The following is a 9,955-nucleotide window of genomic DNA, read 5'->3' as shown; positions in this document are numbered from 1 at the left end:
GTGTGTAGAGAGTGTTTGTATGTGTGTGTGTGAGAGAGAGAGAGTGTGTAGAGTTCCTCAAGGCTCTATCCTGGGACCTGTGAGGTTTAGTCTTTATATGGTGCCACTGGGAAATATCAAGGGCAAACACAGTATAATTTTCCTAGCTATGACTATGATACACAACTTTACCTCTCCTCATCACCCAATCCCATTAGCCCTAATGATAACCTAGTTCAATGCATATCAACATGTGGATGTTACATAATCTCTTCATTGATTGCCTGCCAACTTGAGAATATATTTTACGCTCCTTTAACGGATTACAAGCTCTAAATGTATGCTAACCCCAGATCACTCAGGTCCCCTAACAACACATTTTGTATTATTCCAAGGGCGAGGAGAAAGACATATAGGGAGGTAGTGTTGGAATAGCCTGCCAAAAGGAGAAAATGGCAGATAAATCTGTGGATAGTTTAAAAACAAAGGTCCTAAAACATACATGTTTGTTTTGGCATTTTATTAATCACCTGACACATTATAATCTTTATCTACCCTCTCTAACTTCGCTATAATCATCATATTGTTGTATAGTAGTTTTGTTAATACGTTGTTAATCAAATTTGAACGGAAGGTGTTATATTAATTACTATAGGTAATTTTACGGCACTTTAGTGTTTTGTCTTTGCAGAGGATCCTACAATTACGTTTGTTTGAATTGCAAATCACCAACAACAAACGAGAACACTTCATTACATTTACCTGCTGTTGAAAGCCAGAGATGTAATTTTTCTCACACAGATTACCACATTTATAGTATGAAAAAACACAAAATATTGCCTTACATTCTAGGGAGAATTACATTTTCAGTGAGAGGGAAGAAACAACAACAGGCAGAGATCCCAGTAAAGATACCACAAAATAACCCAGACAATAAAAAGCTAAACCTAGCAAGCACATGGCAAAATCATATTTGGATCCAAGTGCAAACTAAGCATTTTATTTCCTCGTAGGTTGCTGAAAATACTGAAAACCACCAGCCTTTTAGATATTAGCAAAGGAGTGCAGTTTAAAAAAAGCATTTTCTAACAAAAGCCTTGTCAACAGATCAACTCTGACCAATTTGCAGAGGAGGAAGCACCAAAGGAAAGAGCAACATTAAGAGAAATTAAATAAACGTTGTCTGCATCCATGATATCATTATCTCTGATGCCCATGTCTTTATAACCCCTAAAGCATGGTTACCAATACCTATATTTATTTGCTTTGTTGTACAGATGTGTGTCTGTGGGCCAAAATCTTCTGTATTTCAATATTTAGACAAGCAGCATCCGAGATAAACCACATGACCCAGATTAAACAAGAGGATTGATGCCAACACACACACTCAAACATATGAAAGTGTAGTAAAGTGTACACACACACACACACACACACACACACACACACACACACACACACACACACACACACACACACACACACACACACACACACACTTGCCATCCAGGCTCTCTGTAGGATAGCCCAGCTTGGCTAGAGGGGTTCGGTGTGGGCAGCTGTATAGTCTGGGGGAGGGGAGTCTGGATGTGTGTATGCCTGGGAAGGGGGGGGTTTAGTTTGCTGGATATGTTGAGTCAAGGGGTTTGATAACACTCATGCCCAGCCAGACCCCTCCTACTTCCTATGTATGTGCGTTAACCCATGCGTACGATGCATCTGCGCGTGTGTGTGTGTGTGTCTACACATGTGTGCTGGATGTCTATGCATGCGGGTGGAGTCTGGAGGGTCGGGCAGGGGGGGATACAGAGGTTGGAGGGGGGTTGTGGTGCTTGTGTTCCAAATCAATTGCTGGAAAATCTGGCATTCCTCCATGTCTCCTCCCCCACACGAAAACTAGAGCGATCCTCATCCCCCGTTTCGGCTAAACCAAAACCACCACTGGGTATTTCCGATTTCCTTTTTAATCCTCACCAGATCCTCCACTGTCCATCCATCTGATCATTCTGTCAAATATATTCACCAGCGTATGAATAAATCATCGAATATAGTATGAAATAAATTACTAAAATGATGACCTAAGAGTTAAAGGGGAAGAGTTCAAATTGAAGTGTAAGCATGGGTGAAAAAAGTGAATGATCAGCCCCATGGATAGATGGGTTGAGGATCAATATTACAAATTAACAAATGGAGAGACGGCAGGATGTTCACCAATCACCCTGAGTTTTTTAAAAGGGCCTTTAGCTTTGTTAGTTATGGTTCACTAAAGGCATTCAGGCATATATCTGGTAATTAACTTACATATCACAGATAATGCTGTTAAGCAGAATATTCAGGCTATTATTTAGAGACTTTATTTAGAGACAAATGAACTCATCTGACGAAAATAGTTTGACTGTCTTCTCTTTGCATGGGTTTTTTTTCACAATATACATCTTTTGCATTCTACAGTAAAACGTTGCCAATAAAAAAATGCTGCAAGAAGCTCAAAACACATCTGAAACATTGTAAAGTTGGCAAACTGTGACTGTTGGCAGAGTGGGTCTGTTTTATTAAGTGTTTTGTCAGTATATTTGAAATAAGTAGATTAGCTGAGTTAGATCTGGAAGGAAGGAAGGAATCTTGCGATTGCACCTGACGGCCACCGTGCATTTCTGTATACTGTCTGTTGATGTTTGGAAATCACATTAAAATATGCTTGTAGCAATTACAAGACGAGGTTAATTGAATGTTGTATTAGTCTGGAGGCATGCAAATACAACACGAACACAGAGTGTAATATATGGAGCAATGTGAAAGCTACACTTATTTGCGTGAACCTGGCACCTCTTGCAATTAGAAGGTGTTAGTGTTGTAAAATGGTAAAATAAATATAGCTTAATTAGGTAAATTAGTCAAAGAGCTTGTTGGACAGAAAAAAAGACAGAATATCCCCCCGTTGTAGCAATCTACACACAGAAGTGAGACAGATGCAAACCGGAGTAAACCCCCCTGCTGATTTCACATGATTATTGTGAATGTTCTGATTAATAAACACATGTAAATAAATAATGCTTTTTGCTTGTTTGTGATGACAGTTATGTTAAGTTTCAAGAGCCAGCACTAAGGCATTGTTAAATGTACTCAAGGCACTGTGGATTCATGAATTGCGTGCTTTGTTCCTCTGTGATTCAGGACCTCCTGATTCACAAATCAAGCATTAACCCTGAAGCCACAACCTAAAAAAGCCAAAATTAATCCTAACCTCTTACACACAGGCCTCAAGCCAATGCGTTTAATTCCATAATGCTACTTTTCAACACAGAAATATCTGGGTCACAAAGGAGATTTGACATCTGGTCATTTTGTTAGTCATCAAAAGGTCAGATTAGGACAAAGGAATGGCCTCTGACGAAGGACAAATTACTATACTGTATATACACATACCACACGAGTCCTTTGCTGCATGTCTTGAAGAACAAAGAAATTAGGCTTTCACTATGTAAAGACCCCTTATCTGCTCAAAGATTGTAGGTCTTTCAAGAAACTCTACGCATCACCCTACTATAATTATATATTATGTCAACATTTGAGGCTTGTACTAAAAGCAAAGTATCTTCGATTGCAATTTCTCTAGGATTTCATGATAAAAACTCGTGAAAATGTCTGATCTAGGTAAAATGTTGTCTTACACCTGCACAGAGATTGGATATCATGCTTCCCAGGTTGTGTCTATGTTCGTTCTGGTGTGTATTTATGTCCTACCGTCCACTTAGCAGGAATCCAGCGACCACCGCCAGCAGGACCAGAGCCAACGTGATGGCCACCGCCACGATCGAGGCTTGAGCACGCTCACTGGTTGCAGTTACTGCCAAAGAGATGAGGTGGGATAAGACACAAATAGTACAAACACACAAAAGCACACCTGGGATCTGTTGTTGGTGCAGCCTCTAGAAAGTCTATGGGAGTCGTGAACAAGTTGAAATGATACGCTCAGGCTCTCTCTCTGAGGTGTACTCACAGTAAGGGCTGGTTTGGAATTCAAAACGTCGGCTAAATGCGCCGTAGCCTGCCGAGGTCCTGGCTCTCACCTGTAATGCAACAAATATATCACACCATAGTTTTATATACTGTATATTCAAATGTTTTAGCCACAGGGATGAACAAAGAACTAAAATCTAATATACAAGTAGAAATACCATGGTTTAAAAGAACTGAAGGTATAGAAATATGCAAAATATACTTAAAGGGGCCATATTATGCAAATGTTCAGGTTAATATTTGCATTTTCTTCTTTTACTATGACATGTTTAAATGCTTTAATGTTTGAAAAGGTACCTTTGACACGCAGAGAAACATACAGTATATAATACACTAAAGGAAAGGGGAAATACTACATATATGTTTCTGTTGTCGTCAATAGTGAATATAAGGAAGAGTATAAAGGAGCATAAAGTCAAACATGTAATTGTGCTTAAAAACAATACTTGGAAGTATGCTTATTTATATTCCACCACTGGTTATACATGACATTGATTTAAAAATGTCTTTCTAATTGCTTATTCATATATTCTCCTCTCAGACTACACTAAAGGGCTTTTTTCTGCAAACTGTTATTAATCAATTCCTTTTTAAAAAACATTTTGTAACCCATGTTTGACCTGGAAGATGTAGGCTGAAGAGGGCTTCAGGCCTTCCACCACCATCTCAGTCTCCTTGGATTTTATAATGGTATAACTGGAGTCCTGCTCCTGTAGAATAAAGGGGAAGTTATTATAATACATTCATTTTTCTAACATATTTGGAGATTTTAGAATGTTTTTTTGTTTCAGATTTTGTAGATTCTAGAATGTTTTTTTGTTTCAGATTTTGCAAATTTTTCTTATGATAGGCACTGTGTGTGTGTGTGTGTGTGTGTGTGTGTGTGTGTGTGTGTGTGTGTGTGTGTGTGTGTGTGTGTGTGTGTGTGTGTGTGTGTGTGTGTGTGTGTGTGTGTGTGTGTGTGTGTGTGTGTGTGTGTGTGTGTGTGTGTGTTGTGTGTGTGTGTGTGTGTGTGTGTGTGTGTGTGTGTGTGTGTGTGTGTGTGTGTGTGTGCGTGCGTGTGTAGGGCTAGCCAACAGCACTGAATGTGTGTGTGTGTGTGTGTGTGTGTGTGTGTGTGTGTGTGTGTGTGTGTGTGTGTGTGTGTGTGTGTGTGTGTGTGTGTGTGTGTGGTTGCATGTGTGTAAGGATCAATTTCACAACTGTAACCGCATCAGGTTTAAACACAGCTAAATGCCCCTCCATTAGCCAGAAGCCATTAGCTAACCACTGACCACAAACCCTGCTCTGCTCTGCTCCCCTGTATACATGTATTCTGACCTTCCCAGGAATGAAGACATCGGAGGACTAAAGAGAGAAAAGAGGAAGGGCACGGAAACAATGACCTGAATAGAAGCATCAAATTGCCGTCTCTGTCTAAGTCTTAGTTTTATAAAAGAGAGCTTAATCCGAGTGTTCCTTTTCTCTGCCACATGAAAGAGCCTGTGTAAGGTCAAGGTTGGGGGAACAGTAAAATAAAAATGAATTCAATGTTTATTCAGATGTATCTCTGAGGGCCAATTTAACTAATCTTAATCAATACGTTTCTGCGCTTCTGCAAATATATAAAGTTTTTCAATTGTGGAGCACAGGGGTGATAAAAGCATAAATCCATTCAACAGTGGATTCTTATAACCTTTATTTAACTAACTTTAAACCAGATATTTTCATACACAACTGAGTATACAGTTGTTGTGTGGTACTGCGCAAAAATGTGCATTCAGTCGAACATAGCATTGACCATAAACACCAAATGAAAAAGTACTTTAAATCTTAATCACAATTATATATTTATATGCAGACTTTATTGTATGGATTTATTTTACGTGGTAGTTTCCCAAAAGGACAATTATAAAGCTGGATTGGAATACTTCCAGCTTGGTTTACTGTATATTAAATAAACTAAGCTTAAGAGTGCATACAAAACCTAGAGACTTGAGAATATGAGAACGTGAGCCTTAGACCAGAGCAAATTCTTAGACGAACATTTCTTTCAAACTGTTGTTTACCTTTTCAAAATACTTGATCTCATACTCCAGGATGATGCCGTTGGGGCGGTCAGGCTCCGCCCAAGAAATGGCGATGCTGCTCTTCCCCGTCACACCTTTCCTCACCACACTCACCGGAGACGGCGCTGCAGACACACGAGACATAATACAACTTCAGGCTCCAACATGTATTTGTAGTGCATTATTCTATTCCAATGTATCATTATTATTTAAAAAAAAAAATGTTTTATTAATCTGTGTGAATCTTTGCTGTCCTGTTTTTTCACGCTTACCCTGTTGCTGCTTTGTTCAACTTAATTTCCCCTCGGGGATTAATAAAGGTTCATCTTATCTTATCGTATAACATAATCTAACATACAATTGCAATGAATAGCGATTAAAACAATAGAAATGCTTATGAAATATGTAGGGTACCATAAGCATCTAGAAGAAAAACGTATTTTAGGGACTCCTCATGCTTTCATGTTTACAAGCGCAGAGCAAATTGTAACTCTTTCTGTGGTTGTTGTACATTATGAAATATTAAACTGATGATCAAAGACGAAAAGATGGAAAATGACTGTGGGGAAGGAGGGGGTTCACTATGTCACATGATGTGATGTACATGTGTCTTTTATGTTTCTGTCAAACTAGGTGAAGAAAACAACATATTTCCCCCAGAGTTTCTTTTTTGGAATTCATGTTTGTTAGTTACCGAAGTTCCTCCGAGGTTATTTGGCGCAGTCCATTGAGCTGCGACTCAACAACTGAGATTATTTCTGGATCCAAGCAGCTTCGCCTCCAAAAAATGTCTGCAATCTCGCAACAAGGTGCACCTGTGCCTAATTAAACTATCCCTTTATACCAGGCTATTCAGTAGAGGCTGGCATAGGAGCCCATGAAGTCAGCTACGACTCCACACATCTGCCACACGGCTTTTTACAGGACAGATATTGGCAGTATCCAGATTTTAAGACATGTTAGAGTACTTGTTGTTCGCTTTTAAGTCTTTGCAAAGTTTCCATTTTCATTGTAAGATGTTATTACGAAAAGTCTGAAGTCAAGTGAGCGCTTTTGTTTGCATCAATCACAGAGCCATCTTTTTGTAACCTGAACTGAGGGCCAATCTCTCAGAGGGACAGTTGGAGAGTCTCTGACACATAAAGAGCTTTTCACTGGGTAAAACGCTCCCTCAGGCAATATCCTGATAATGTGTGTGTGTGTGTGTGTGTGTGTGTGTGTGTGTGTGTGTGTGTGTGTGTGTGTGTGTGTGTGTGTGTGTGTGTGTGTGTGTGTGTGTGTGTATGTGTGTATATGCCTCTACTGAAAATGCAAAACAGCGTTTGGGTTTCAATAGCATCAGCAGAACTCCACAGAGAATAAATCATCGCTACAAACAGAGTAACTGTATCCTGAGTGGATGGTCGCACAGAAGTGTTATCTGCAACATCTTAAAAGCCTGAAACCAGAGACCGAATCAAACACACACACACACACTCAATGTTTAAATGGTATAAATGCTAGGGTGCGATGATGAAAGAGGGCTTCTTTTCCTTTCCCAGCAGCTTAACGGGTAACAATACACCAACATCTAAGTTGAAATCCTCCAAAAATGGATGCAGTTCTCCATGCTATATTTAATCAAAGCCTTAAGGGTTCATATGTAAGGAATCTGGTATATACACTTAGGATTTAGAGTCGTATAAATAAACCTTATGTGTTATTGCACAACTAAAATGTGTTTATATTTTAACAAGTCAAGCTGCAAGTAATATTTTGTTTTAGATAATGGATTTAACTGCTAATAAATGTCAGAAAAGAATGAAAAATACAAACAATTTCCAAGAACCTGATTTAATGTCTTCAAAACTAAAAAGCGTATACCTAACAGATTATGTTAAAATCACAAATCCAGACATTTGAGAAGCTACAAATGACTTGAATGATTAGTCTGTTTAATTTATTTTTTTCCATTTATTACATTCCAGAAATCCATTCCATTCCCATTTCTTATTGTGAGAATATCACAAGAATAGCCATTTTATGAATTAAAAAAGGTATTTCAAGTATTAGTTTAATATGTTGTTGGTTTTTAATTATTATCATATTTATTTATATATTCCTTCAATTCATGTTTAAAAAAAGATTAGTGATTTAAGACATACCATAAAATAAGGCATATTTTTTGGTCTTGTATTCAAAAACATTATTTTCAAAAAGTTGAAAAAATTAAGTTTTTAGGTTGCATAAGGTGCATGTTTGAAGCTACCATCATTTTTGAAATGATGCAAAAAAATGCACTTTTACTGTGTTGTTTTCTGTGCATCGAAGACACTTGTACTAAAGTCTATATTTAAAGCACATTAACAAACAAAAGGAAGGGTCTTCAGATCATTTCTGCCTGTTTCTTCTCAGCTATAATCTTGCATTTACCGTATGACATCCACAGATAACACCCAACGCAACGCTTTAGTCAACACAATGTGATAACTTTTACTGCCACCACTTGGCGACTGAGACTAAACAAACAAGTGTTTTAAAACTTGACGAATCTGAGAAACGCAGTGGCAGCGAGGAATGGGAGGCGATGGAGGAGACAGAAGGGTGCTAAAGGAGGGGGAGGACAATGGAAGACAAGCGAGAAGGTAGACAAAAAAGGAAAAAATGTGAGACAAAGAATGGAAGACATGACGAAAGTGTTTAGACAGCGCCCCAGCAACACTTTTATTTTAGCCTCAGGGAAGATAGTGGAATCACACTCGCTGTTTTAAACACTTCCCGTGCGTGTTACATCTGCTAATGAGCACCTGCAGTACGGTAATACAGAACACACATTCACTCCTAATGCTCGTGGTGCCATTTCCTGTCTAAAAACTTCCATCCCATGCTGAGAGAGGTTAAAAATAAAAAAGGGAGTGCAGCCCTGCAGTGTGACAACTCTGGCCTCAGATAGGAGCAACCGTTATCACCGTGCAGAACATAAGCCTCTCAGAACACAATCTGTCTGAAGCATCCCCAGAATCAATACAGACCTTCAGCTATCGGCTTTGTTATCCTTTAACTACCCCCGGAGAATGACAGAAAGAGAGACACAGCCACAGAATGGAAGAGAGATAGGAGACACAGGGATAGAAAGAGATAGCTTTATCAGGGTTGTAAAGTACTCTCATATTATTTTTTGTTATACTCACTACCTACCTGCTCACTTTATGGGACTCTCATTCATTGAAACTGTGATTTGACACGTGAACATATTACATTCTATCATTAGAAATGTTCACAATCAGGAATTCATAAGTTGTAACAGAAAGATAAAGGACATTGACACACTTTTTTGGCCTATGGGTCAGGGGCATGTCTGAAGGGAAATATAAACTGCACCCCCCTCGAGCCCCCCCACCAACAATCGACCAGCGTATCAGGGGTAGGGCTGCAAATCCGGATCATTTTCACTGATGATCTTCAGATCATTTCCGAGATTTATCATTTGGTCTATCAAATGTTGAATGTGACGTCTTTGAACGTGTGTTTTGTCAGTCCAACATCTAAAGTGTTTCAGAGTAATATGGTATAAAACACACAAAAGCAGGGAATCTCCATACCTGAGATGCCAAAAACGCAATTTTCTCCCTGCTAATTATAATTGATCAATCGAGTAGTCAGTTAGTCGTCTAATTAAACAGCAGACCTGTATGTATTTCTGATTTCCCATGATCCTCTTGGTCCCCCGTCCTGTAATCACCACTTGATAGCTGTTTATTGAATGATCGATCCTTATTTCTCCCCTCATCGCTTCACTGCCCTTATACTATTTAATTTACAATAATGCATTTAAAAAGCATATTGAAACTTAAGCAGGTGGATTTTTAACAGAAGAATATATCAGCAAGTGGAAAGTTATCAAAACACGTTGAATGCTAAAAGTCAAA

General features: G+C 38.8%; 1 protein-coding gene across 1 annotated transcript in view; it reads right to left on the bottom strand.

Moving 5' to 3' along the window:
• epha5 (EPH receptor A5) overlaps positions 1–9,955 on the bottom strand; it is a 65,654-nt gene that overhangs the window by 19,850 nt on the left and 35,849 nt on the right. Inside the window, exons 6-12 of the mRNA XM_010793351.1 lie at positions 6,048–6,172; positions 4,620–4,709; positions 3,980–4,049; positions 3,724–3,826; positions 2,376–2,381; positions 1,883–1,920; positions 154–165 (exon numbers count right to left, since the gene is read on the bottom strand). Coding sequence (XP_010791653.1) covers positions 154–165; positions 1,883–1,920; positions 2,376–2,381; positions 3,724–3,826; positions 3,980–4,049; positions 4,620–4,709; positions 6,048–6,172 — 444 coding nt within the window. The remainder of the gene's footprint in view (positions 1–153; positions 166–1,882; positions 1,921–2,375; positions 2,382–3,723; positions 3,827–3,979; positions 4,050–4,619; positions 4,710–6,047; positions 6,173–9,955) is intronic.

Source organism: Notothenia coriiceps, unplaced genomic scaffold (genome assembly GCF_000735185.1).
Source record: "Notothenia coriiceps isolate Sejong01 unplaced genomic scaffold, NC01 NC01_scaffold00037244, whole genome shotgun sequence".
NCBI lineage: Eukaryota > Metazoa > Chordata > Actinopteri > Perciformes > Nototheniidae > Notothenia > Notothenia coriiceps.
This window is presented reverse-complemented; position numbering and strand designations above follow the sequence as displayed.